At 42.8% G+C, this 27,429-nt stretch overlaps 3 protein-coding genes and 1 non-coding gene across 5 annotated transcripts; 2 read left to right on the top strand and 2 right to left on the bottom strand.

Annotated features, from left to right (window-relative positions):
* Positions 1-51: 51 nt before the first annotated feature.
* On the bottom strand, positions 52-10,556 carry fanci (FA complementation group I). Its single transcript, XM_068722953.1, has 38 exons — positions 10,396-10,556; positions 9,044-9,137; positions 8,873-8,945; positions 8,645-8,775; positions 8,325-8,478; positions 8,124-8,181; positions 7,887-7,928; positions 7,590-7,713; positions 7,379-7,464; positions 7,144-7,276; positions 6,981-7,058; positions 6,753-6,889; positions 6,460-6,646; positions 6,274-6,361; positions 6,026-6,156; positions 5,846-5,916; positions 5,582-5,696; positions 5,333-5,455; positions 4,992-5,060; positions 4,789-4,890; positions 4,507-4,698; positions 4,007-4,128; positions 3,767-3,928; positions 3,221-3,400; positions 2,946-3,112; positions 2,790-2,866; positions 2,445-2,561; positions 2,316-2,367; positions 2,110-2,237; positions 1,862-1,927; positions 1,651-1,747; positions 1,350-1,534; positions 1,205-1,261; positions 1,060-1,119; positions 837-911; positions 576-671; positions 322-423; positions 52-137 (listed from the first exon to the last, which is right to left on the bottom strand). The coding sequence occupies exons 1-38, from the start codon at positions 10,485-10,487 to the stop codon at positions 75-77; spliced, it is 4,086 nt and encodes a 1,361-aa protein (XP_068579054.1). The 5' UTR covers positions 10,488-10,556; the 3' UTR covers positions 52-74.
* Positions 10,557-12,130: 1,574 nt separating this feature from the next.
* On the top strand, positions 12,131-12,203 carry trnar-acg (transfer RNA arginine (anticodon ACG)). Its single transcript has one exon. It is a non-coding gene; the product is annotated as a tRNA-Arg (tRNA).
* Positions 12,204-13,771: 1,568 nt separating this feature from the next.
* Positions 13,772-22,159, top strand: fbxo31 (F-box protein 31). Of its 2 annotated transcripts, XM_068723137.1 has the most exons (10): positions 13,772-14,551; positions 16,380-16,451; positions 16,728-16,814; positions 17,235-17,311; positions 17,503-17,670; positions 17,827-17,901; positions 18,117-18,226; positions 18,366-18,519; positions 18,638-19,023; positions 19,965-22,159. In XM_068723137.1, the coding sequence occupies exons 1-10, from the start codon at positions 14,128-14,130 to the stop codon at positions 20,185-20,187; spliced, it is 1,776 nt and encodes a 591-aa protein (XP_068579238.1). In that variant the 5' UTR covers positions 13,772-14,127; the 3' UTR covers positions 20,188-22,159. The 2 variants fall into 2 exon arrangements, with proteins under 2 accessions (XP_068579238.1, XP_068579237.1); XM_068723136.1 differs by lacking the exon at positions 16,728-16,814 and having other exon boundaries at positions 13,774-14,551.
* A 94-nt stretch (positions 22,160-22,253) lies between these two features.
* LOC137881270 (cocaine esterase-like) lies at positions 22,254-26,263 on the bottom strand. The gene is made up of 13 exons (XM_068723138.1): positions 26,008-26,263; positions 25,224-25,416; positions 24,990-25,131; positions 24,596-24,729; positions 24,288-24,441; positions 24,067-24,171; positions 23,871-23,969; positions 23,612-23,755; positions 23,411-23,488; positions 23,185-23,332; positions 22,958-23,107; positions 22,795-22,867; positions 22,254-22,716 (listed from the first exon to the last, which is right to left on the bottom strand). The coding sequence occupies exons 1-13, from the start codon at positions 26,081-26,083 to the stop codon at positions 22,530-22,532; spliced, it is 1,683 nt and encodes a 560-aa protein (XP_068579239.1). The 5' UTR covers positions 26,084-26,263; the 3' UTR covers positions 22,254-22,529.
* Between the last annotated feature and the right edge of the window lie 1,166 nt (positions 26,264-27,429).

Below are 27,429 nucleotides of genomic sequence, written 5' to 3'. Positions count from 1 at the left end.
TGTTTAACAGCAGGTGAAGTTCAAGATCCGTGGAGAATCTGGAGATGCGTGATTCACAAGAAGTGAATCTTGGCTCACTGTTTTCTCTTCTTCTGATGGGGTTCACGGGTCTCCTCTGCATTCTGTGACTCATTGGTCTGAAAGGATCAAAAGAAGAAACGGACTATAAGATCTCAGCTAGCAGAGAGTTCAAGGCAGAACAGATGCATTCAGAACATCATGTGGGGAAACGGGGGAACATTCTGCTTTACTGACTGATCAGGTAAAGGAATGTGTAAGGAAAGACAGAGAGCTGCTAGTTACAGCATGAGATGCACTTACCTCCTGACTCTCATCCTGCTCTTGCAGGGCTGCGTCCAGAGTAGCACGGTGGATGCGGAAATCTCTTGAGGTGCTCAGCTTCATGTACTGCATCAGGTTTACCTGGACAGACATACACTCAGGTGTTGGTGAAACACTGTTGTACGAGTGGCCTAATTGTTTAGCGAGCTTCGTGCGTTTTGCTCGATGGTCGGTTTTACAACTCTCTCTAATGTATTTTGTCAACTACCTCAAGCCATCTAGTTCACACATACCTTTGATTTCTTTGAGAGTGTGATGAGGTATTTTTCATACTGCTCAATACTGAAGATCACGTTAGGGACAGCTTTCGTCTCACGCAGAAGCTTTGCCTTCAAAGAAAATAAAAATAAAAACGGATCTAAATTCTGAATGGATTCATTAAAAATCGGATTTGTTTGAGGCGCAATAGTTTTTATTTGTACAGTGTATCTATACATGATTATTGATATATTATAGAATGTGTAAATGATTAATAATAGGATGAAAAACCTTACAGAGCCAACAGTGTTCCCTTCATTTCTTTTCTTTTTCTTCTTGTGATCTGCACCTCCACCACTGAATTCTCCACTCTAATAAAGGAAACACAATGTTTACAACACATCAACAGTGAAGCCCACGTTGCTGTAAACCATAACTGAAAAATTCCAGCGCAATCATAACGACAGATTATCGTTTGTCTGAAGCTTTGCTGGAGACTAATCTACAATAGTGCTTTACCTGTGCGTGTGTGATGAAGGAGTAGCACTGCGGCGTTAGGTGGGAGCCCGACAGTTTGACCTGCCCAGAAAAAAAACCAACTTGATTAGCGTGACATCAGAAGTATTAGAAGATTCAAACAAGAGAAACAACACCTCAGACTCACCAGCTTCTCAAAGCGTGCCGGCAGTGCACCTTGCTGGCTGGCGCACACCTGGATGTACTAAAACGACACATGGAGGAAAGAAATGATTGTAGCACTGGAAAAACTTTCCATTCAGTCAGAGATCATAGAGGGGACACATGCGTACATATTTGACCAGCGTGGTGAGGGTGGTGTATGTGCGACTCAGTTCTCTCAGCAGTGTGATGGTGCAGGTGCCCGGCAGCAGCGCCGTCTGGACCAGCTCATTCAAAGCTGTCAAAAGAGTCCCGAGCTGCAGCGTCACTGCTTTCTCTATTGGATCCTGCTGGCCTGCAGTCTGGGTGGCCTCGCCTACATGCCAAGAAGTTTTATTACCATTCCCTCGCCGAGATGCATCCCTTCCCTTGTCCCCCCTCTCAACTCTCAACATTGATCCAACTGAGCATCAGTGTGAAAAGGCTTCTTACCAGAACCCGATCTGTCAGAGGATGTCTGGCTTTTCTTCCTGGTGATCAGCCAGTCCACTTCATCAAGCACTCTGTCGATCTGAGACAGGACCAGCAGCTGGGGCAGGAGATTACAAATGATGAAGATGGGGGAGCACACTGCGCAAACAGATTCTGAGATACTGATGTCACGGCAAACCAGGAGCTTCTGCTTGTAAGAGCCGACACTCACCGCTCCAGTGGTTGCAGTCTTCATGTTGACGATGGCAAAGTGAGACTGCTTTTCCACCTCCACATTCTGACCATACAGAAAGAATAAAAAGTGACATGTTCATTTTTGACCCAGGCACCAGGAGGCCCCTGCAACATATTGTAGAATGTAAAAAGGTACAACAGCAAAACAGTGCTTTAGATATGTTGCCCAATTTGCCAAAATGTAATGGCTATAAAGTTATAAATGCTTGTGCTCTGTTATTGTACCAGATCGATATCTCCCAGTTGGCTGTGGATGTCTTGGCACAGTTCCAGCAACAGGCTTACAGGACTCTTATAGAGAACATGCAGGTTGAAGAGAAGAGAGAGCAGGCTCTTGGAGAAAGCAGAATCCTCTAAATGAGAGAAACAAACCGATCTCAGAACACACCGTACTGTACATAGATGGAAAGATTAAGTAAACGGTCGCTCACCGAAACTGGTCTCCTTGCAGATTTTCACAGTCCACCTGATCATCTGTACAAACTGTAGATGAAGACACGTGTTAGTGGAACAGGTGCTACGGAAGCTGTTGTGTGAAGTGCATTTAAGAGTACAGCTACCTGCTGGGAGGAGGGCTTTAGCTGGCGTGAAAGCACACTCAAGATGCTGACCAGCAGCTGAGCCTCTTTGCTGTTGAACTCTTCCTCGCCTCCACTTAGCTGTGTGAACAGTGCCCTCTGTTGACGGGCAAAGAAAATTAACAGTGCTCAGTACATTTCTGTCTGGAAAGAAAAACCAAGTTGGTTTGTTAAATGGCTCCTGGTACAACATTCTGTGAAGTAATGTTTAAAGCCAGGCTTCTCAAACGGAGAGGAGTGACTTACAGTTCCCCACCAGAAAATAAATGTTTGGAAGTAACCTTTAAAATACGTAGAGAATAACCAAATTAGTTCTGTATTGTGCACCTGAAACTGTCTGATGTAAAAGAAGTTCATCTCTGTAACGTTGCCGTCGTCTGGCTCCGCATCGTCCTCCGAAATGTCTGCGAGAAACACAAAATGTGAGGACTTCCTGCGTACTGTTCAGACTCGCTTCTACTGTTTGAAAACTGCGTGTCTAACCCATGGTGGAGAGGAGCTGGGCCATCCTGTCTGGATAGCGCTGCTGACAAGCGGTGAAGAGCCTGAGCAGACCTTCCAGACACAGCAGGGACAAGCTGGAGCGCTTCTCCTTTTTCCCCGCGTCCTCCACCACGCTGGGGATGTTGGTGTAACGCCATATCAGCACACTGGATTATGCAAGGACAGATCTCTCTGTCAGTCAAACAATGTCATAGACAACAAAACCACAAACACGGTCTAACTAGATGCCGTTATTTAGGCTAAGGGATTTAGACCTTGTCATGTCACAGAGGAAGCGGAAAGTTCTGTCTGCGTTCTGTCCGTCTGGTCCATCTGTGTGTCCAGTTTCCTCCAGCTGCTGGATCTTCTGCACAGCCACAGTTACTGCGTAGCGCACAAATTCTCCACTCGAGCGAAGCACTGAGAGAGCCTCCTCTCTGCTCTGAGTACTGTCCCTGAAAAAGAAAACAAAAGAAATCCTTTTTTTGTTGTCAGGAAACAATCCAGTAGTGTTTCATTCTAGAAATTATTTTTAATGTTTTAGTGTTGCCAATACTACCCATGATTCATTGCATATTCAATAACATGGCATTTCTAACTTTTAGCTTGTCAAGTTTGTTTATTTGTAATTGTTTTTGATAAATTCTATACAAGGTGTTAAATCCATGTAATAAAAAATAAAACGAGTGCTTACCCCGATTAATACAGTATTTATAAAAGCTGTTTTCCAGGTGTAGTGTGTATATTGTGATCTGTATACTCAGACAGAGCCAGTAGGTGAAACAGAAATCCATGTAAACATAGCGACCAAAAGCCTTTACCTGAAGAGCACAGTAAGGAGAGTTGAAATGAAGCCCAAAGACAGTAAACTGCGAGGACTCTTGTTTGAAGGCACTCGACCCTTTCCAGATTTCTCCTTCAGGATCTCAGCTAGTTTGTGGTAGCGGTTAAACAGCTCCATGAGCTCCTCAAAGCAGCTTTTCCTGCAACACACAAATCGTCACTTTAACTACAAATAAGCTACACAAGCTCTTGACTATACAAAGAGAAGTGGTCGTTACCTGTAGTTGGCTTTGATGAAGTTGTACTCCATAAGGATCTCATACACTCCCATCACCAGCACAGCATAGATGTTATTCTTAACCCCAACACTGGATGCTGTGGAGAACTCCGCTGACTTGTCCTGATCAACACACAGACAGTACACGGCTTAAGACGATGCCCTCAGTGGAACATTATCGGGCAAGAGTAGAGACGAGCATGGAAGATGTACGTGATATACAATTCAAGAAAATGTTCAGCGGTTCATTCATAAGAAGTGCTTATTTGCTTCCTGCTTGCAAATCTCATTAGGATTCCCATATTTTCTTCAACCAGACCAAACTTAAAGTCTTGTCCACGCCACTGACACACATAACTAAACCAATGAAGTGTATGGGAAAGTTATTCCTGCTGCTAACCAGAAGGTGGGAGAGTTGAAGACTGAGCCAAACCTTTGAACCCCATGCAATCTGGTTCAGTGTTTCACAGTGTATGCTGTGTACTTGTCTTGAATGCATACCAGCTCAAAGTCCTCCAGTTCACTCTTGATCATGCGTCTTGTCATGCTCTCTAGGATTGTCTGTAGTTCAGACTGGTATCCCTCCCCTTCATCCTCCTCATCGCCATCGCTGTCGTCAGCGTTGGGGTTGGCCGATCGGCGCATGTTCTGCAGCCACAGCAGGCAATGTACAGTACAGCTCACCAGATGGGCCTGAAGTGGAACAAATGCTATTTGGAGTAAGACGTTAACACAGCAAAAAAAAAACACAGTCACAAAAGTGCTACAATGCAGACAGAGTACCAGAGGCTCCTGGAGGTAGACTTGGTCTCCGAGCGCTGTGATGCTCGGGTCCAGTTTCACCGGGGGCAGGAGGTCTTGTTCAGGCTCGTAGTACCGCCTCAGCTAAGGATACGAAGACATGACACACAGCTCTCCATCTTATAGATAACATGACAAACGGACTATTATACCCAACCCAGCATGCACCTAATACACACACATACCTGCGAGAGGAGGGTCTGCATGATGGAGCTTGCAAGTTGAGAGTTGCGACGGAGGACATCGTAGAAACCCTGAAATAGTTGAGGATTTGCCTTCTCAGTATAAAACATCTTTCCACACACTAAATGTTCTCTGCTGCACTGATGAATCACACTTTTTGAATTTGAAGGGTTTCTTTTAGGATTTTGTCTGTGTTTGAAATATATGTATGATATGTAAGCAGGATGCTAAAAGGTGGAGTAAAAGTAGTTAAGCTAATCAAGGCTATTAGAAATGGTTAGTAATTGTAGCAGCATGTAGCAAAATTAAACAACTAATAAACACGGCAAAAGAGACGTCTAACCTCATAGAGCATGAGGCGCACGTCAGCCTGCTGGCCGAGGCAGCGACGCAGGCTGCTGAGGATCTCCAGACAGAACGCTTCATTGGCAGCGGAGTTGTAGCGAGCGTGAACGTCCACTTGGATCTATACAGGCAGACAGTTATTATACAACAGACCATGTTTAAAATTGCACATATTGTCACAGCTGCGTATATGTTTTTCCAGCCGCTTCGTTGCACACATCCCAATACAGTCTAACTGGAACTGTACCTGACTCGAGGAGATCGCCTGGCTACACTGGCTTGAGGCCAAGCTGCCCAACACTTTGAAGTTCTTCAGCAGCAACAAGAAGCCAGTCACTGCAGACTTCCTGCCGTCCAGTTGGCTTGTAGAGAGTCACATGGAGGGAAGAACAGTGTAAGAAAATATCTTTATTTGTGTTCTACAGTTGAGGTTTCAAATGTGTTTACCAAAGCATGATTCATTAAACTGTACTGATGAAGCTAATCTGATTCAAAGCAAAGCAGTACCCACCTGGAAAACATGGCCTTGCGGAGAACTAGAATCAAAGCATCTTTCAAAGACATACTGACTTTGAGCAAGGGCTGGAGATTAAACAGACAACAATGATTAACCAAAATCAACCTCTACAATATATGTGTGTGTGTGTGTGTGTGTGTGTGTGTGTGTGTGTGTGTGTGTGAGTTTAGGTACCTGGATAGCTTTCAGTAAACCCTGAACAGTGGTCAAAGGCAGGTATGACAGGTGGTCAAATGTCTCCGTCACCTTGGAAGATGACTCCAGGAGGATCATGGGAGCCGAGACCACAATGTCAGAGAAAAGATCTAATGATGCAGAAACATAGAAAAGAAAAGAGAAAAGTCAGAATCTAGTTTTAACTAGAGTGATTAGACACTGGTGTACACCACAAAGCTAGTACTAATATCTAAAGGTTGTATTACCTAAGTAATGATTGACAGGTGAGGCTGTCTTTGTGACCAATCGATTCAAGACCTGGTCCAGTATTTCGCCTCTGATGGGCTCGTGCATCTGTTGTAGAAGAAACACACATCCTTCAGTGAGAAAACAAAATGATGATGTAGTTAATTATCAGTCATTTACATTGTTGATTCAATCAAATAAAATACCTTAAAGCCCTGCAGAAGCACCTGTCCTCCCAGCTTGCATGCCTGCTGATTGGGGGTCCGGGCTACAGTAGCAGACCCTTCTGCTACTGTATTCTTGCCAAATGGTCCAGGTTTGGGTCCAAATGCATCCATAAGGAAGAAGCCCAGCTGTACCAGCCCCTGGGTCACATGATCCCAACCAAACACACTGCATAGGCGGAAGTGTCACATATTGTTATAACTTAGGCCAAGAAAATCATACCAAGACATGCAAAGTTCTTATGTTAAAGGGTTAACTGTTTTGAAGGTCTGACCTGTTCTTGACGGTGTCCAGTATCATCTGAGCCACACTGCAGTGCCCAGGCAGGAGGTCCTGCAGGAACTTGGACCCCTGCTGCAGCTGCTCATCCTTGAAGCTCTTAATGATCGCCCCCTTCAAGAGGTCAAACACCTAACCAAACCAGACACAGGATAAATGTACAGAAAAGAGCAAATAAAGAAGACTACAATGAGTGTCTGGGGAAAATGTACAGATTTCTCACCTGTTCTTCATAACGCTGGATGCGCGCCACTGAGAGAAACAGGGCAACACTGAAAGGGCAGAGATCGCCATATGACGTCTGCTGAAATGCAATTCAAAGATTTATGGCACACTCATTTTTAACAAAAATAACTTCAATAACCAACAGATGAGTTATACATAACCTTAAAGATTTTAAGGAATTCTCTCCCGAGTTCATGGTCGAGTCGTATGGCAAAGACTATGTGGAGGATAGCAGTGCCCTCCACGTGCCTCAACTGGTCCTGTGGAATGGACTGAACCTCGAGATCCAGACTCCTGAGGAGGAAACCGTGAAAAACAACAATCAGTAATGGAAAGTAGGCAGCAGGATTTAGAGTGAACACAGTACACGCCACTTGCAGTGTATGAGCTACTCACTCTCCATGTTTCTGCTCCTCTTCCTGGCGAACATCTTGGTCCTTAAAATAACAGATGATTCCATCCAGGACCTGTTTCTTACAGCCCTAGCAGACAGAGTGCAGGGAAGGCATTTAGATAATGAAAACAAGGAGGAAAGATGATTACCTGTTGTCTTTGTTGCGCGCACACACACACACACACACACACACACACACACACACACACACACCTTTGCAGATAAAAGCAGCAGTTGATAAACCAGTGGTGGAATCTCTTGCAGATCCAGCTTGGTGAACATCCTCAGCACTTTCTCCACCACAAACTGCAGCTCCTCTGATGACAAGGGCACATCCCTAAAATGAGGCGGACACAAAACACTAATGTTGAATGCCCTGTAACTAGTATTAGCAGATAAAAACATTGCTATACACTGTAAAACATTGTGAAAGCAAAATAAAGTTGTATTATTCTGTGGGAGACTGAGTAGTCTCTGAGAATGTGACGGTCTGATAGCCAAAGGTGTTACCTGAACATGGTTGTCAGGTGAATGACACATTGCGGGTCCCATCTGCATGAAAACAAACACAAAACTCCTATGACTACGATTACTATTTGTTAAAGATCCATATGAAATGGTTTGGACTTAAATATCTCCTCTCAGTGAGGGGATTGGGCATGTCGTCATTGTCATATATGCTCAAGAACTCCTTAAAAAAAAATTATGTAAAATGTACATGTAGTTTGAAACATGAGATGTCCTCACCTGCTCGAGCAGAGGCTGTTGATCAGCTGTTTCTTGTATTCTTCGCCACTGAGTTCGCCTAACGTTGTCATAAAATAACAAGCAACCACAAGAGACAGTAAATCGTCATATTCTAGTTTGCACCACCAAGTAAGATGATGATGATGCTTTTGATATAACGTTAAACGGTAAAGTTACCAGCGCTAGTAATTTGGAACTCACCTTTGCCATAAGACAAGGCTTCACATGCTGAAAGGGCAGTGAGCACAGTAGGAAACAGCTCCAGGGATTTCCCACTGCCCATTTTTCCCACCTTAATGGCTTCAACAAAAAGAGACGCCAGTTTTGCAAGAGAGGGTCCGGGCAGTGTATGAGTCTGTGTACAACAATTAAGAGGCAAACATGGTAATTAGACATATGCCATACTGCACACACGAACGAAAGGGACAATATGTAAAGACATGTTTACGATCCAAAATTTGCTAAAACCGATGGGACAGCAACTCAGTACAGAAGAGCAATTATTATTAATAGATATATACCTCCAGCATCAGCAGTCCAATGATATCAGCTGCCACCTCAGTGTGAAGATCCCCAGACTCACACAGAGGGATGCAGTGCTCATAAACAACAAGTCTGCGGCTTGACCCTTCAGTGGAAGTGGCTGGGGAGCCTTAAAAGAAAGAGCAGACAATGCAGGTATTCTGACTAGAGATATGGTGTGTTGTGATATTTAATACCACTGACAGCAGTTGACACTGTGTGCGTACCTTTAAATATGCCTTTAATCATGGCACCGACCTTCTTACCCTTCAGTGCGCCGTTGTTAATCACAATGGTGAGCTAGAAAGCAGATGATGGAGAGGGACATATATTTGTTTTTTTCACGGATGAGATTATAAATTGTGATGGGCCAAGTTGACAAAATAACTTAACGTTACCTGGTCATGTGTAAGCGAGGACAGGTACTTCTGAAGCTCGTCGGTACTGTCTCCATCTGACAGGATGACGATTTGATCCATTTCAGCTCTGCGGCTGGTTAAACGTAACGTCAGAGATAGGACCGTTTAGCTAAAATTGATACTGGACAATCGATTCAATAAAGTAAACTAGCGAACTAAAGTTAGTCCACGAAGAGTCTAAGTCAAGCTCTCGGTAGTTTGGTAACGCTTGCGTAATATAAACGACGCTATTATATTACGAATTTCCCGCCAGCGCACACTTCCTGTTTTGGTTTGTGGTTGCCAGATTCGGCTCAAAGTATCCTGCAAATGCAACATAATATTACATTATACCGTAAAAAAACGAACAGTAACACAACATGTGTTTTTACTATAACGTGAAGACACATAAAGGTCCATCCAAAAATTGATGCAGACAGTTTGCTAAGAAATATAATATTTTGCAAAACTTTATTTGCGCAGACCTGTCAACCGCGTTTACAAGGCACGCCTACAAGCGTAATGTCAGAGTTGACGCTTACGCACTCTTGAAAATCAGTCTTTTGTATTTTATTGTTTGGCTTGGCTGTTTGACTGTTAAACGGACTGCTATAATATAAGGACGTGTTGTTTAATACTTTGACGGTTCATCAATAATCTCATTTATGTGTTTTACGAAGGGAAAGTCGCCAGTTTCAGTTTACTCTTTGACAATGTTTATTAATCACCGTGAGTTATGCTGTGATATTCGTACTGTGTTGCAAATGTATAGCAACATTGAGTTATGAAATGTAAAATGATTCACAATATTGAATTCAAAAGTATTTCCTTATGATGCAAATTCAAAACAATGCACTACAGGAATGAACTACTGAACTTTTGTTTGGTTTATCACGTTACAAAACTGCATTTCGTTGTGCCTCCCTGTGTTGCACAATAGCAATAAATTATCCTTGAACCTTAAATAACACTAGCTTTTTTTGTTTTATTATTTCCTAGCCACATGTCGCTGTTGTCAAATGATGATGTATTTCACATGGTCTTTTTAATTTCCCGATTTTGTGCCTCCTCGGTTCCTTTTCCTGAGTCGAGGCAACAGGCACAAATGAATCCTCGCCTCGTCACTTTACAGCGACGCCACTTAAATATGACGTTCGGCACAGCTGCATCACTGTCCAGTATTTAGTTACACTATTGTCTGGTTACACCTCTGTATTCTATGACCTCTGTCAGAGGAGCACAACTTACATATTTACTATTAATTCAATTCACAACATCACCGGAACTGCTCTCTCCTGGATTACATCATATCTCACAAACAGACAACAGTTCATCAACATCAACAACTGCACCTCTGTCTCAAGGCGTCCCCCAGGGCTCGGTATTTGGTCCTCTTCTGTTCATCCTCTACTTGCTCCCTCTTGGTAACATCATACGTCAACATGGTCTCCACTTCCACTGCTACGCCGATGATGTCCAGCTCTACATCTCCACAAAGGCCATTACCCCTGCTACTCACGCCACTCTTACCAACTGCCTCACTGACATTTAATCATGGGGTGATTTGGCTAAGTGGAGAGCAGGGCCGCCTTTCAATCAGAGCGTCGGCGTTTCAATCCCCGGCTCCTGCTCTACTAGTCTCATGTCTTTGAGCAAGACACTTAACCCCAACTCCTGTCTATATGTAGATAGACTCAACTCAACTGTGATAAATCTGACATGATCATCATTGGTCCAAAATCCCTCACTAAAACCAGTCACAACTCCACTCTGTCTCCCTCCCCACACATCCGCAGTCATGTTTGACAGCAACCTCTCCGTCGAACAAATCAGAACCAGAACTGCCTTTTTTCACTTAAAAAACATAGCCCGTCTCCACCCATCACTCTCCTCATCTGCTGCTGAAACTCTTATCCACGCCTTCATCACCTCCAGAATTCTTCACGGCACATCATCCAAAATCCTAAATAAACTCCACTATCTCCAAAACTCTGCTGCTCGCCTGTTCACCCACTCTCCAGAACCTCCACTGGCTCCCCATCCCACAACGGATCGAATACAAAATCCTTCTCCTCACTCACAAAGCCCTCCATAATCAGGCCCCCTCGTACCTCACCGACCTGCTCCACCACCACACTCCATCCCGTCGGCTCCACTCCTCTGATGCCAACCTCCTGTCCCTTCCACCCAGGACCAAGCACCGGACATGGGGCGACAGAGCCTTCTCCGTATCTGCCCCCTCCCTCTGGAACTCTCTCCCCAAACACATCCGAGACTGCAGTGAACTTTCCATATTCAAATCCAAAATCAAAACCCACCTTTTCAAAACTGCTTTTAATGTGTGACTATTATTGTTTTATTGTTTTATGTTTTTTATAGTGTATAGCTTTTATATATGATGATTTTAATGTAAAGTGTCTTTGAGTACTTTGAAAAGCGCTTGATAAATAAAATGTATTATTATTATTATTATTATTATTATTATTATTATTATTATTATGTAACAATAATATTAGGATGTCATACATTTGAATTTAACACACATACATAAATCAGTCTTTATATATTTTATTGTGTGAAGCACTACAAATGTTTTTTACGAAAAGTACTATACAAATAAAGAGTGACACATCTTATACATGACTGATTGGTATATATTATATACAAACAAAAGTCCTGTCTATATGACAACATCAAATCCAGCAAATTCGGGCTGAATGCAAGATAATGTTCTTATTGATATACTAATTTGACAACAGCAGTTGTTGATTGCACTTGTAAACATCATGTCAGTATTATAGCGCTTGAATGTATGTCATTAAGGAATGTGGTTAGAACAGTGTCGTATTGTTATGAAAACAAAAGGGGGACATTTGTAGAGTGCCGCCTTGGTTTGAGGTTATTCGGTGTACCCTCACTCATAGCTCCTCCGGCAAGCGATTTTCGCTCCACGAGATGCATTGCAGGATTTGGGATGTCGTCCAAGATGGATCGTTATGATCGATTTCCGGGTCACAAGCTAGTAGGGTTAGGGTTAGGATCCTGTACATCGATTAAATACATCCGGGTCTTCATTGCATTTCCAGCGGGCCAGTGGCGCAATGGATAACGCGTCTGACTACGGATCAGAAGATTCTAGGTTCGACTCCTGGCTGGCTCGATCCTTTTCTCGCCATTTCGCAAAAAAAAATCATCTGCTTAGAAACCATACGTTCTATTAATATTTCATAATTCGATGGTAAGATGCCACTGCTCACCGAAAGATGGCGCTAGACTTTTGGTGGCCCATTGCTTCAGCAATTACATCAGGTGAGAGAAAATCGCGGTCCCGCCCCTCGGCCAATCAGCGCTCGTATCGCTACAACGCGCAGCCACTACCAACAATTGACCAATCAACGTGACCGAGTTCCCGGGGTCAATTTGCTCAGCTATGTACGCCTGAATAACCGTAACGACCGACTTTGACTGACTTATCCTTACCAACATTTCAAAAGTAAGTCAATTATTTATAGCTTTTGTCAATACAAATAAATTTAGATAGATATTTGAATGAATAACCCGTCACTCTGTAACTTTTTACTAGCGACTAACGTTAGTTACCTACCTACCTAGCTAGCTAGCTACCTAGCTAACGTTACCTGTCCCATCACAGTATAACGTTGCAGAATGTGTCAGTGTGCTTTCCGATATCGAATTTGAGACTACCTAAATTAGGACTAGTGGTACTAATATTACGTTAATGTAACGTTAACATATCTAACATACAAACTAAACCGATGGTTGATGACATAGTTAACGCTAAGTGTTAAGGTGGAGCAGACTGCCACCTTATGTTATCAAAGTTATTGTAGTTTTTCTTAAATGTATTACTTCATTTACAATTAAGTTATGTAACAGCATGAAAATAGCTAAAAGGAAATAGTAAGACTTGGAAATTATTTGACACCTGTTTGTTTCAAAATCCTCTTTGTCCCAGGCAGTAACTAAGTGCTGTATTTAACTATCATTTTGAGGTACTTGTATTTTGCTTAAGTATTTCCATTCTACTTTACACTCCACTTGGAAATATTGTACTTTTTGCTCCACTACATTTATCGTATAACTTCAGTTAGTAGCAGTTACTAACTTTGAAATTTGATGTCTTACATCCAAAATATATGCTCAGTTTATAAAATATGATACTTTATAGATTAATTGTTATAGATTCAACTACCTTGATTGATTGATTGCATTCTGTCACTAGGCTGCTGGTCTGTCAGTCAGTTACTGGTTAGATTGTGTTTTGCACACTCTCTATACATATATATTTATCTTCCATTTGTTTATTTATATTTTCCTCAGTAATCGCTATTCTTGCACAGTTTTTACATTTGAATCACCTTTTACTGGGCTCGATCTTACTGGCTATATTAGCCTTATGCACAATCTGCATTTATATTTGTTCATATTATTTTCAATTTATATTCGACAATGTGTTATTGGTATTTTTACTGAACTAAAAGATACGTCTTCCACCTCTGGTCCCAGGTGTGACATAACCTGTGTTGTAATACTTGTAATATATTTGTCATAGCACGTATACCTTCTTTATAATGCCTTACTTCTGACAATAATGATTTTGGGATGTTATCCGACATTTTGAGCCTGTTGGAAAAATATACACAGAGACTGACATCTGTTTGTCTTACTTAAGCTGCCCTTCTTTGTTGCTCTCAAGCAAGGCCGGGCAACCAAACCAGGTTCCCGGTCTATCCCTCCCCTGGTTCCTGTGGTTCTTCCCAGACCTGCAGGAGCCTCCATGACAGATGTGCCTTACACCACCCAGCACTCCCGCAAGAGGCGATACTACTGATGATGGAAGCTGCTAACTCACTGTGTTGCTCGATGTCAAGCATTGGCATTATTCATACGGCTTACTGGTGGAGGAAAGGGGGGGGGGGCATAGTCGCGTCCCTCTTTACGTGCGTTGACGTTACGTCGACAGAGATGCTTCTGCACATGCGCATAACGACGGGAGAGCTCAGCCAGACTGCAGCTGATCGATGTGTTGTAGTGATGTAATGTTGCCTGTTTGGTGACTACGGATGGCGGTCTGTGCCAGGCTCTGCGGAGTGGGTCAGTCGCGGAGGTGCCGGAGGCGACAGCGGCAAAACCAGCAGGATCAGGGGAGCGATTCCGACATGGACGAGGAGGAAGAGGAGCAGATCGTGGGTCAGTTGCAAGGCGACGTCGGCGGCGGAGGAGGAGGCCCGGACAGCGGCGGCGCCACTGCAGGGCCGAGTGTCGCCTGTGAACATGGCAGCTGTCATGTCAACAGAGGAGGCTCTCTGGATCGCACAAGCACGGGACCTCCACACCCGCAGTCGTTAGCGGAATTACCGCCGGAGCTTTTAGTGGAAATATTCTCCTTGCTTCCCGGAACAGCGCTGCCAAATGTTGCCCTCGTAGGCAAGAAATTCAGACAGATCCTCAACACTGAGACCATCTGGAGAAGGCGGTGCATGGAAGGTAAATATAGCGATTTGCTGCACATGAAGATAATTTAAACGTATGACGTTAGACTGCGAAAATACAGCGTTGAGTCACATTAATATTAGGCTACATGTGTGCAGACCAGACTGTGAGGTTCCTTTCTGTCCTCTGGTTATTTGTGTCAGGCTCGGTGCTCAGCTCTGGTTCCTAGGAAATGTGTTCCCCTAAAAGCATTTCTATTGATCTGTACGTGGACCATGAAATACATTAGCGTTAACCCAGTCACTGCTGTAAAACAAACCAAGACTGTTATTAGGCCTGTGTCAGCCATTCAGTGTCGCTGATAACACAGTACTGTTGATGGAGGGCCTTGAACACCACCGTCACCCCTTTGTATCGTGTCAGGGCACTGCACTATTGCAAGTTTGAACAAATATCATAACCTGTACATAATATGACACAATCACTATGTAACAATATATACTGCTTTTATCAATCAATGCATTTTGAAAGTATGATAAACATCCTCTGATATGGCATATGTCATTTTATATAATGATATATATCGTAATATAATTGCATTTCTGGTGAATCAAATGAGATGTTGTTAAAAGATCCAATATTGATAGTGTTTTGCAACATTGTCCATAATAGCTAACTACAACCAGAGATGTTGAAGGGAGATGTACCTCAAAATAAATGATAAAATCCCCAACAGTGGACAAATGTACAGTGACATCGCCCAGCCAAACTTCAAATCATGTAAACAGGAAAATACTACATTTTCAAAACTCACTCCAGCTTCTGCAGTGTGAGCGTTTACTGCTTTTATCAGTTTCTTAACATGAATTGCATTTTTTATTTAGCAACCTAAATGTGTTTATTTGAGGCTTGTGTAGTAGGCATTGTTCATTCAATTTCATGTAATTTTATAGATTTAATGATTAATCTGTTAATTGGAAGAGTACCTGTATAAGTGGATAAATTGATATTAAAAAATAAGCATTGGTCGCGACACCAGTTTTGAGTTTCGAAATATAAGAGGTTGGCTTGGAGGAACTTTGGGGCCACTGTTTTGTTCTGTAACAGACTCGGGGAGTGAGGGAACTGCAGTGTGTGAGATAATCGTAGTGGCCAGAGGAATGTTGTGCTTCTGAAAAGTTACACGATAACCAGGATACCAGGCGTTTATAGTAAGCGAGGAAGACAATTCAATGTGTGTGCAGAACAACAATCAAGTATGTTTGAAATTAAATAAAATAATTAAAATAAAGAAAACAGTTACACTGAAGACAGCAAGCTGAAAAAGACTGTTAGCAGAGACGTTACAAGTAATCGCAATCAAATAGATCTGACTGCACAGTTTCATTCAAAAACAGTTAGATTTATGATCAAAAGCGGAAATTATTGCAACGTTATAAGACCACCCAGTTGTCAGCCAACTTGGTCAAAAATATCAGTTTTGTGCATTTTAGTGATGATGAAAAGCAACAAAAACAACAATAAGCTCTCCAAGAGACTTGATGTTCAAAATGTTCTTTTTTGGGTTCTTGTGGTGGCTCCTTAGGTCACTTATGCCTCAGGCCGGCTGTGTGTTTCAGACATGTTGTGAGTCTGATCAGGTCACGTCTGAGTCTACTGACTGTATCTCAAGCTCGGACTGTCCATCTTGCCGGATGCTGTGCAAATTTCCTGTTCCACTGCTCTCAGTTCACTGTGACAACATTAGTCAGAGTTCAGTTCACATTCCGGTGTAGATCGGCCATAACGCGCAAACACATTTTGTAATATTTTTGGAGCGACTAGCCTTAATAAAGTAAAAGTAATGTTGAACTTAATTCTCTCGTGTGTCTCCTCTCTGCAGAGTTTGGTATGAAGGACGATCTGAGGAAGCTGGAAGTGGGAGGAGTATCTAGCCGGGACCTCTATGTTAAACGTGAGTTAGACTGCTGATTGAACAGCTCTCACATCACCCATGTATTCTTTTTTCTCCAAATGTTGTCTCTCCCATCTGTTCCTCATTTGTTTATCAGCAGAGATATATAGTTTATTTTGAAATACCAGTTGCCACAAGACATGCTGGGCAAAGTGGTTGTTGGTCCTTTTGAACAGATTATTTCAGCACATCACTGCCTTCACTAGAGAGCTGCGCTGGGCTGAGCCCGCCTCAGTCCTCGGCTGCTCTACACATGCCTGTGTTGTGCCTGTCCAGGTGTCAACCCGCGGGTGAAGTCTGGGCGCTTTATGAAGCTCCTCCCGGACTACGAGCACATGGACTATAGAGACGTGTACGCGCGCTGTATGTACACGGGCCTCAGCGTGGATGGCTGCTGCATGAGGGGTTGTGTGAGTGGGACTCTTGTTGATTTAATTTGTAAGCAAACGGCTGCAGCATTGCATCCCTTTTGAATGGTAAACATGTTCACAATTCTCCTCCAGCGCTGTTTGCTTTCATATTAAGTGTGAAATGGGATGCCAGGTTATTTGGTGTGCTGTGTATTTTGTTTGGACTGGTGGACAAGGGGCGGGTCGGTGTACACTTTCTTCCCTTTTGGGTTTACGTCTCATAGACTCCCATCATGACAGACATTAAACAGGAAGTTGTGTCTGTGGGCTTTAACACCTCCTTTTGTGTTTGTAACCATGCACGATGTAGCTCGTAGCAAAGCACCTACAGAAACTGATAAGTGTGGTGTGATGTTGTGCTCCTGTGTTGCAGTGCTTCACCCATACAGACATATCTTGGGTTTATGGCAGCCTGACATAGGGCCTTATGGGGGATTGCTCAACGTTGTGGTAAGACGTGTTTCTCAATCGAGACATTTGCATTAAGATAAGGAACGATGACTGCAGTGTACAGTTTGTTCTCCGTCTTTTGCATGTCATTTACGATGCGGCAATATTCCGCTGATAATGCTTTGGCATTTGCAACATCATTTAGGATCATTTCAAGGGCTTGTGAATTATTAAAAGTATTTTTTGTTCAGGTGGACGGGCTGTTCATCATCGGGTGGATGTATTTGCCGCCTCATGACCCCCGTGTGGAGGACCCCATGAGAAGACGGCCGCTCTTCCGCATCCACATGTGGGAGAGCCAAAAGGCCACTGTGGAGTGTATGTACGGTCACAAGGGGCCACACAAAGGGGACATACAGGTGAGAGCTTCTCTGAAACCAAAGAAATGAACGGCTCCACGTCATTTGGATGTTTGTTGACACAGTTTAGAAGAAGATTCTACTTTAGTTTGAGGTTAGAAATCAATACAAAATATGTTATCCTTTAATATGTGTTGTTAATTCTGTTATTTTAAGACTGGAAAGAAGGATGAATTTTCAACAAAGTGTAACCAGACCGATCATCACCGCATGCCGGGAGGCAGACAGGAGGTGAGACAGCTGTTACCTGAAACCTGCTCTATTCACTTCTCTTGCTTATGTTTTAAAAGCCCATGTGCTTTGATAATGTCCAAGTTCAAAGACTTTTAGCAGCATTCTACCGATTTCTCTAATTTGTGTGTGTGTGTGTGTGTGTGTGTGTGTGTGTGTGTGTGTGTGTGTGTGTGTGTGTGTGTGTGTGTGTGTGTGTGTGTGTGTGTGTGTAGGAGTTCAGGACATGGTTGGAGGAAGAATGGGGACGGACACTGGAAGAAATCTTCCATGAGCACATGCAGGAGCTCATCCTGATGAAGTTCATTTATACCAGTCAATATGAGTACGAGTCTGTTCCTGACATCACACTTCCTCTAAAGCTGACATCGAGAGTGTCGCCCTCAGCAGCTCTTATTGTTTATCATGGCATATCTTCAGTGAAATTAAAACACTAACTCTTGTTGTTTGCCTCCTTTTGACAGTAACTGCTTGACATACCGGAGGATCTACCTGCCGCCTGTGATGCCCTCCGACCTTCTGCACCCGGGCCTCTTCAAAGGCACCTACGGCAGCCACGGCTTGGAGATCGTCATGCTCAGTTTCCACGGGACGTCTGCGAGAGCCACCAAGCTCACCGTGAGTTAGTGAATAATCATTATCAGAGGCGGTGCTTGTCTTTAAAAAAGAAGCTCTGCAAATGAATCGTGCATGTTGATGTTATACGGAAAGACTGTAGTTTCACTCCTTCTTGCAGGGAGACCCCAATGTTCCTGCGGGGCAACTCACTTTAGATGTTGACCTGAGCCGGCCTGTGGTCCTCCCAGACTTGGAGCACCAGCGCAACATAGAGGAGCTGTCCCGGCTGGTACTGGGGGTGCACGCGGAGGTCCAGAGAGAGGAACAGCAACAGGCCAAGGACACTCCTGCCACAGTGAGAGGTGCAGCAGAGGGGGCCTGTGGTGATGCCGGCGCGGCAGAAGAAGTGGAGGAGGAGGAGGAGGAGCGTGTTACCTGTTCAGACAGCTGCCGGTCGGGCCCCAGCAGCAGCAGCAGCACCGGCCCTCCTGAAGCCCAGCCCTTTGTCCTGCCCCTGGGAGTCATGGCTCGCAATGAGGTCTACCCTCGCACCTGTAGGAAATGGTAAGAACTGTACGGAAAATGCATACAGTATCAATTTCACAGAGTACAGGTGGGTTGGTTGTAGCTGCCTTTGCTCCAGTAATAGCGGTGTTAGACACAATGTGCCTGTTGTTCCTGAGCTGGTATAAGCTTGTTTGTTGTTGAAAGCTCATGGCCAACAGGCTGCAATCATATCGGCCTCTAATCAATGCTTATCAGTATTTATCTTTTATAGATAAGGATATTTAATTAAATATATACAAATTATTTTGCAATTCTTTGCAATCTGCGAGAGAAATGTAATTACATACTTTTTTAATTGGTTGCATGCTGTGGTGGCACCCTTAAAGAAGTTTGAAGATGAATGTAGATAATTGTGATAAAGCACTGTTTTCTATCACAGATTCACAATCAATTAATCTGCATTAATTGGAGGTCTGTGCTGAAGGCTTTAAGGCTCATTGCTAACGTGGTTTATCAAGATATGTAATAAGGGAATAAACAGAAACGATAGAGCAACTAACTCTCTGAAGAAATTACATCTAAACTGAAAGAACAGTGAGGGTCATACAACACAACACAAACTATCTCCTTCACATCAACATTACCATACAACAGTCAATTGACCAGTCCACCTACTTAGCAATCTACCCACACAACAGGTAAGGTGAAAGTCCTTCCACAGTGACGACTAAGGAGAGTGTATGAGATCCACAAAGCCTGTCTGGGCTGGAGTTGCCTGGATGATTAATTGTCTTGTTAACTAGCGCCTTTTGTACTAGAGCCTATTAAAATGCTTTATGGAAAGTAATATTCAGTAATTGTTATCAGTCAGTAATTGTTAAATGAAATTGCTGCTGTCACAACCAGGACCTGTTATTTCTGTACGCACTTCACCCCATTTGAAACGGATATCCATCAAAGTGTTGATTGATTTGTGAATGGATGTGCCTCCGTTTCAGCTTCTACGGTACGGGCCTGATCGCCGGGCACGGCTTCACGAGTCCGGAGCGCACCCCGGGGCTCTTTGTGCTGTTTGATGAGGACCGTTTTGGCTTCATCTGGCTGGAGTTGAAGTCTTTCAGTTTGTACAGTCGGCTGACGGACCACCTAGCTCACGCTCACGCCCCAAATATGGAGCGCTTTGAGGCCATGCTGTGCAACATGCAGTCCTGGACATCCTGATGCACCACTTTTTAAGTGTGTCCCCCCTCCCCTCCCACAGTACAATGCATAAAAACAACCATTTTACACAAATCCTCTCCTGCTGTCCTTTGAATCGTGAGCTATGACTTACCACGATCGCTCATTGTCCTGGTTTTATCGGTACGTTTCACAAACATTGGGTTTTACTGTCTAATTAAATTATGTCACCCTGATCCAGCGCCCCTACGCTGCTGTTCCCATGCAAGCACTTTAAAAGGCTCTCCCCAAGTCACCGTTTATCACCTCACCTCAGTATGACCGTCATCCTCTAGTGCAGCATGAAAACAGGTCACATTAACCTTTTTATTTATTTATTTATTCCCTGCAGAAGAAAAGGAATGCTATTTCATACCGCTCATTATGGATCAAACTGTACGTGCCTCTGATTCTAAAACCATGTCTGTACTTGAAGACGATAAAGGTGTCCAATGTATTCTACTATCAAGCATTATTCTGAGTTCGGTGCCCAACATGTTAAACTGCATGCTGCGCTTTGTTTAGATCTAATCACATCTCACTCATAACCATTATCTGAACATGTTTTATTCTCATTAAGCAGCATGCTTTACTTTTTTGTTGGTTTTTTGCTTTAAAAAAAAAAAAAAAGAAGAGACAGCTTCTCAGGTGTTTTTCTCTTTCAGTGAAAACCAGAACTTAAGTATTCCTGTGCGTAACCAAAATGTAGGAAGTTACATTCATTTTAGTCAGTTCTCTAGTAAAATAGTGAGTTTCACAACTGGGCAATTTTATCACCATTGACAAGAGAGGGTATGCTGTCTTATCAAATCAAACCACTGTAGATGAATCAGCCAGTTTTGGCCCTTTTGAACTGAGGAGATAGTGATGTGCCCTCATGGGTTCATGACCCTACATCAAACACACCTTTCATGTCACCACAACTGACACATTATGTAAGTGGGAAAGATGTATTGTACTGCAATAGAATAACATAACCTTTACATAAGCTTATCAAAATATCAACGTTATACGGTTTATGTACTTATATGATCTGAAACAGAAACTTCTTACCTTTGAAATGTATTGCATTTTTTGTGTTTCAATGGCTGATGTAACATTTGCCTGGCTTTCTACCTGCAAAGCTATTCCCTCCAGTTTTACAATTCGTTTTGAACTTGAGACCAGGCTAGCTGATCATGAAACTAACAGCTCAAAGTACTGAGTGAGTGAGTGAGTGAGTGTGTGTGTGTGTGTGTGTGTGTGTGTGTGTGTGTGTGTGTGTGTGTGTGTGTGTGTGTGTGTGTGTGTGTGTGTGTGTGTGTGTGTGTGTGTGTGTGTGTGTGTGTGTGTGTGTGTGTGTGTGTCCTTAGGGCCTGATGGGGTTGCTCAGTAGCTTTCTTACTCCAAGTGCACTTTTCTGGGCAGTATAGTGAATCATTAAAACCACTGGCCAGCACTTTTATATCAGACTGCAGCTTTACTAACATTTGCACACAAAAGAAAGTCTGCTAAAGTATTATCAATGTATTACTTTTTAATTTCCTCTTAATAGTATAATTGTTTTATACATTCTGCTATATGTAAGCCCTCTGTACCCAGCTATTTGAATGATTTGCCTTCGAAAAAAACCGAAATGTTGCTTTCTACCATTCTTAATGCGAATGGTTTACAATGATTTTGTGGGAGAATTAATGAAGTTTGACCTATTGAACTGCTCACATCAGACTTCAGGGAGCTTTTCAGCTTAAGCGCTCTTCTATGTAATAAAAAAAAAAATATACAAAACTGTCAAGTCTGTTGTATGAGTCTCCTATTGCTGCTTGACTATCACCTAAAAGTATTCTCTCCTTCCAGTGCCACAGTTGCATTTTGATTATGTAATAAAATGTTGCATCCCTTCACACAACAGCCCTGTATGACACAAGTCCTGTGTACTGTTACGGTTTGAACACATGTTCACCTCACATACCACATTGACCTATGAACCCTGGGTCCAAGGCAACCCTTTCACACCAACAGCCATTGTGTGTCTTTATATCTGTAGGAATGAAGTTGGGCAATTTTGAGTCACAGACATTTCACCAAACTGCTCCTGAAGAGTTTTTATTTTACATTACAAACCAGATATTAAACATGGCCAAACTGAGCGGGTATCTTGTGACTTGAGGTGTCCTGCTACTTATTTCCTATTGGGCTTTAAAATGTTAAAGAAGTATTTCCTGAAGCCATCTACCTTCGTTTCAAACTGATGTTCGATATACACTGATCTCCTTTCAAATTATTATCACATTAGTTTAACAAATGTATTATAGTGTTTCTAATGTTTGTCGTTGAAGTGGATGGAACGGAGAGAGGAGATCGTTCTACAGCTCGCTGCGCTCCATCTTCTCTTTGTATTCTCGGATCTTCTCCGGGAGAGTCTGAGTCATGAAGACAAACTTGTCCTTCTTCAGGTGACGACCAGCTACCTGCTCCTCTTCATCAATTGACAAGTAGTATTCTTCTGCTCCATACTTTGGCCAGTGGACAAGGCCGTCACCATTAGGAGACCTACATGCGCAAGTGTGCACAAAGTTAAAACAAGTCTCATCTCCATGTGTATAACTTGTAATGAGGGTGACTTCCTACCCTGTGCGAGCAAAGTTCCCCCAGTAGCTCATCATGGTTCTGCTCAACCGTTCGTCCTCTTCATGGCATGGCACTAAAATAATGATATTTGGTAAAACACGGCACTCAGGAAACCCCAAGTCTCTGGTGGTCCATCGAAAAAGCAATTTCTAGATTTACTTACCGGCTAACGTGACATGGGAAGTTGTGAAGCACCATCCAAATACTGAGAACATTTCATCTCCATGGTCACTGCCAACGAAGCTTGGCCTTCTATCCTGCAGGAATTTGGGAGGATACTGGTACTCATACAGGTACACGGGGGCACCGGCATCTAGTAGCAGAAGAATGGGTGTGATACATCTCGTTTACGTGTGTGTGACAGTTAGTTATCTTGAGTAAATAAAATACCTGTGTGGGCTTTAGCAGTCTTAATGGCTGGAATGGTGAACAACATATCTCCTATAATCTTAGTGAACCCATCTCTATTTTTCACACGATCTTCGCCTCTTCCAATATATTCATCTGCTATCGACTCTATGATGATCTCGTCTTTGGGCTTGAGAAAAAAAGAGAAGAGAAGTTTGAGCACGATAGAGCAACGCAATATTGTAATGTCGAACACCGCTTTCCTTACATCAGGGAAGAAGAGGTACAGCACGTTCGTGACGTGCTCCCGATCCATTCCCTCGGTCCAGTTTGGAGGAGCAAAGAACTAAAAAGGAAGACAAAACATTTCAGACGTGCACCATAGCAAAACAAAATCATGTTTCCATGGGCTTGTCTGGAAATCGGTTAGCTCGTCAGTCACACAAATTTCAGTAGCATTCAGACTTACGCCAAGAAGCAAGTAGCCCCCTTCATCATTATTGACGCCGGTCATGAATGGTATCGTGAGAAGTTCACGTGTATGGAACAGCTCATTCACAGGTTTTGTCAGGAAGACTCCATCAACATTTAACTGAATTCTCAATTGTGCATCCTTGAGAGAATAAAATGTGTGAAAGAGAAAGTTGAGATAAATATGTATAAGTACAATAAACATAAATAGGCAGATTCCATCAAGTCAGTCTATAGTTCCGCATACGATATCTCACCTGCACATTAGCCAGAATTATGTCAAGATCGAGGTTCCTCATGCAATCAGCAATCTTCTCTGTGCTTTCGTGGCTACAGCCGGTTCTATTGGCTACCACCTGAGGGGCGAATATTCATCTCAAAAATGTAGAAACACAAATTCTCAACTTTGTGCACTGAATAATGTTTACAAACCAAAATAAAAACATTGTTAACCTGTGTCACTGCGAGAGGATCAGTTGTGAGGAGTACATCCATTGCAGAAGTGCCACTTTCAGCAATGGCATGGTGGAACAGGCCATCAGACAATGGCGAGAGAAGCTGTTGATTCAAGCAACAGAAAAAAATAAAAGGATCTGTGGACACTAGAGACTGTGCAATACTTGCAAAAACAAATCTGTTTATATAAAGTGCTTCATCTGCAGATGTATCCTTACCAGGAGGGATACACTCACTCCACCAGCAGACTCTCCAAATATGGTGACTAAATCTGGGTTTCCACCAAAGTTATGAATGTGCTGCTGGATCCACCTCAGAGCTTGCACCTGGTCCAACAGTCCAAAGTTCCCCGACAAGTGCTCGTCTCCAGTGCTGGATAGAGCATACAGTTATAGTCCACACCAGCTGGTAAGAGTGACCCAGTTTTGAATTATTGTTCACGTGTGGCACAGAGCAGATCAAAAGCAGTAGAATATAATAATAGCATGTCCAGTCTACCTGTGCTTAGTAGGTTAAGTCGTTTTACCTGAGAAAGCCCAGAACTCCCAAGCGGTATTGGATCAGAACCACAACCACGTCCTGGTAAGCAGCCAGGGCGGAGCCATCATATGCTGAAGCTGACCCCATGGTAAACCCTCCACCATGGATCCAGACCATGACCTGGTAAGACAATACAAATTAAAAACCAAGACCTTGATCTTTTCCACAGAACATACAAATCTCAAACAGCAAACAAATACTTTAATCCGACTAAAACATAAGACTGATATTAAGACAAATGGAGCATCAGTCTCTTTGCAGTCTGGTTCTAAATTTGGGCATCATTACTCATATTGCCATTGTGGATTCTTCTAAAAGCAATCACACCAACTTCTTCATGAACACTATCGAAAGTCACCCAAAGCATCATTTCAACTTACGGGGAGCTTGGCACCGAGAGCTTTCTTTGCAGGAGTGTAAATGTTGAGGTAAAGGCAGTCCTCTGAAACGTCTGGGAGATCAAGCAACAAGCCACCAAATTTATCAAGCAGATCTATAGTTAGCTGTCTTTCTTGAACACACCTGAAAAAGAGACATGTTTTTTTTTACAGTGAGAAGTGGATGCAAGTTCTCCAAGTGTGTTGTGCAACAACGGAAGCACATGAAGGCCTTACATGGCTGGCTGCTGGGTGGCGTCTCTCACTCCTTGCCAGCCCTCTACAGGCTGGGGTGCAGACAGTCTCAGAGCAGGGCCTACGGGGGGCTTGGCAAATGGGACGCCCAGGTAGGCATGGACCCCGGTCTCCTTCCCCTTCACGCTCACATACTGGCCTCTGAGCGTCCCGAGCTTTGTGTGGACTTCTGGAGCTGTCAGGATATTAGGAATGAGTACAAATCATAATGTGAAGCAATTTATCAGTTTGAGTTCCCAGGAAAATGTTTCAAAGTAACAAATATAAATCCTCCATGTGTTAAACATTTGGTTGTTGGTTGAGTTCTAGCTTTTGTTGCAACGCAACTGACAAGTGTGATTGTACACATTTACCTCGAAATATAGATTTGAGAATGCTGTAAGTAATTTCTTCATTCGGGCAGTTTTACAGCATTGTGTAGCATTTGTTTTTACACTCACTGTCATTCCCACTGCGATCCCAACACGAGGTCACCAAAGAAATGATTAGCCTAATTTGAACTCGGTGAAAGGCGTCTCACCTTTGGACGCACTTATCACGCAAATATGTAGGTGAAAGATTACTTCGATCGAAGTGCAATGAAATTGCAAGCAGGTGGCATCAAGTAACAACAGATTCAGACTCATTCCAATTTGAAATACATTCATAGAAGATATGATATTATGTAACTTCAGCGGGCTTCTGTTATTCAGATTGAAAGAGCAGTCAGATGCTGGTCGCCGTCATCGTAGTTACTGTGCAAATAAATGAGTTTTCTCCTTCTTACCATGTAGGTCTGCAGCGACATGGAGAAACAACACAGACGTCAGAAAGAGGAAAGTTTGTTTGGCACGGAAGTTCATGGTAGTCGCCTCGGTGTCCGGATTCCGACACTGCTGGACTCGGGCTGAAAGAGAAAATGACACCTCCCACGAAGATGTCCCGTTTTATACCTGACCCAGGTGCCGCAATTAATAAAACGCGAAAGATAACACGTGACTCCGTGAGTTTTAGACCACAGCAAAGGGCTCACATTACCGGAAAGCGGACCGCTTCTTATCTGCCTTCCGCTCTTGATCACTATTGCGTTATAGCAGCTGGGGCGGTGTCTCCGGTTATTGAGAACCGTAGTTGTACCACCACAGAACATAAGTGTTGCACCTGACCGGAGGAACCAAGAGATCCACTCGTGTGGAGAAGAGTTACATGATTGACTTGGCTTCAGCTATCAATGTACACATGTATGTCTCATTCATTAAGTCCATGTAACCACAATAGGAACGAACACTATATTATGCGAAATACGTGTATGTTACACAAGTTACATATGTTACACCGTGCAATACAAATGATTCTGTCTGGATATATATCACATTTTTAGTTATAGTTATATTTCAGTTATTGTGGATTTTTACTTTTTTACTTAGTTAATATTCTTTACTGTTTATTACTTATTTACTCATTTTTACTATGTCTCTTGTATCCACTATGCTGCTGTACTCCTGTAAATTTCCCCACTGCGGGACTAATAAAGGATTATCTTATCTTATCTTATCTTATTTTATCTTACATTAACAGATAGACATAGCCTATTAATGATACAAAATATAATCAACAAATAATGTATCATGTTTTATTATATTGGTGAAATATCTAATGGCCGTATACAGTATATATATAATGAGCTTCACCTTTACAAGCTGCAACAAGATTATTATAAACAATTATAATTCCTTAATATAATATATGTATATTAGGCTGATATGTTAAGTATAGTTTAATGCTTTTTACTATTATATGTAGAACTTTTACTAACAGAGTATTTTACACTGTCGTATTGATATTTCTTCCACCATTGCTTTTGCATAGGCCTAGTTCACATATGTTATTATATGTTATACATTATATGTTGCTGACATACATATTTCTACTGATCATAACGAGTTAGAACAGGAATGAGCGGGATTCGTAAGGAAGATCTCAGAGTGTATTTCACCCAGCTGTTGATCTGAGACCAATGCGATTTCTCCAGCTGTCAGTCACCGTCTCACTGCCACCCGTGAGTCGAGTTAATTCTTGGTTGTGACAGCCAATCACCTTTATAACCACAAATCAACCAAGATATGTCCGTTGTGGCCAATCAGCGCTCGTATCGCAACCAAGAATTGACCAAGAATTGACCAATCGACGTCTTAGAGCTCACGGAAAT

Source organism: Cebidichthys violaceus, unplaced genomic scaffold (assembly GCF_023349555.1).
Source record: "Cebidichthys violaceus isolate CVI_PGR_0920_01 unplaced genomic scaffold, fCebVio1.0.p SCAF_3, whole genome shotgun sequence".
Lineage (NCBI taxonomy): Eukaryota > Metazoa > Chordata > Actinopteri > Perciformes > Stichaeidae > Cebidichthys > Cebidichthys violaceus.
The sequence above is the reverse complement of the archived record's forward strand: the minus strand, read 5'-3'. Positions and strand labels throughout refer to the sequence as shown.

Bases quoted from the DNA above. Each gene is read 5' to 3' on its own strand.
- fanci (XM_068722953.1), bottom strand. From the start codon at position 10,487: ATGTTGACGTATGATGTTACCAAGAGGGAGCAAGTAGAGGATGAACAG. The intron at 5,456-5,581 runs GTACAGTTCCAG...CTGCCTGTATAG, and splicing joins AGGCGATCTCCTCGAGTCAG to ATCCAAGTGGACGTTCACGC. The intron at 1,748-1,861 runs GTGAGTGTCGGC...CTCCTGCCCCAG, and splicing joins AGACTGCAACCACTGGAGCG to CTGCTGGTCCTGTCTCAGAT.
- fbxo31 (XM_068723137.1), top strand. From the start codon at position 14,128: ATGGCGGTCTGTGCCAGGCTCTGCGGAGTGGGTCAGTCGCGGAGGTGC. The intron at 16,452-16,727 runs GTGAGTTAGACT...GTGCCTGTCCAG, and splicing joins CCGGGACCTCTATGTTAAAC to GTGTCAACCCGCGGGTGAAG. The intron at 18,227-18,365 runs GTACGAGTCTGT...TCCTTTTGACAG, and splicing joins ATTTATACCAGTCAATATGA to TAACTGCTTGACATACCGGA.
- LOC137881270 (XM_068723138.1), bottom strand. From the start codon at position 26,083: ATGAACTTCCGTGCCAAACAAACTTTCCTCTTTCTGACGTCTGTGTTG. The intron at 23,756-23,870 runs GTGAGATATCGT...TATTCTCTCAAG, and splicing joins TAATTCTGGCTAATGTGCAG to GATGCACAATTGAGAATTCA. The intron at 23,333-23,410 runs GTAAGGAAAGCG...TTTTTTCTCAAG, and splicing joins TGTACCTCTTCTTCCCTGAT to CCCAAAGACGAGATCATCAT.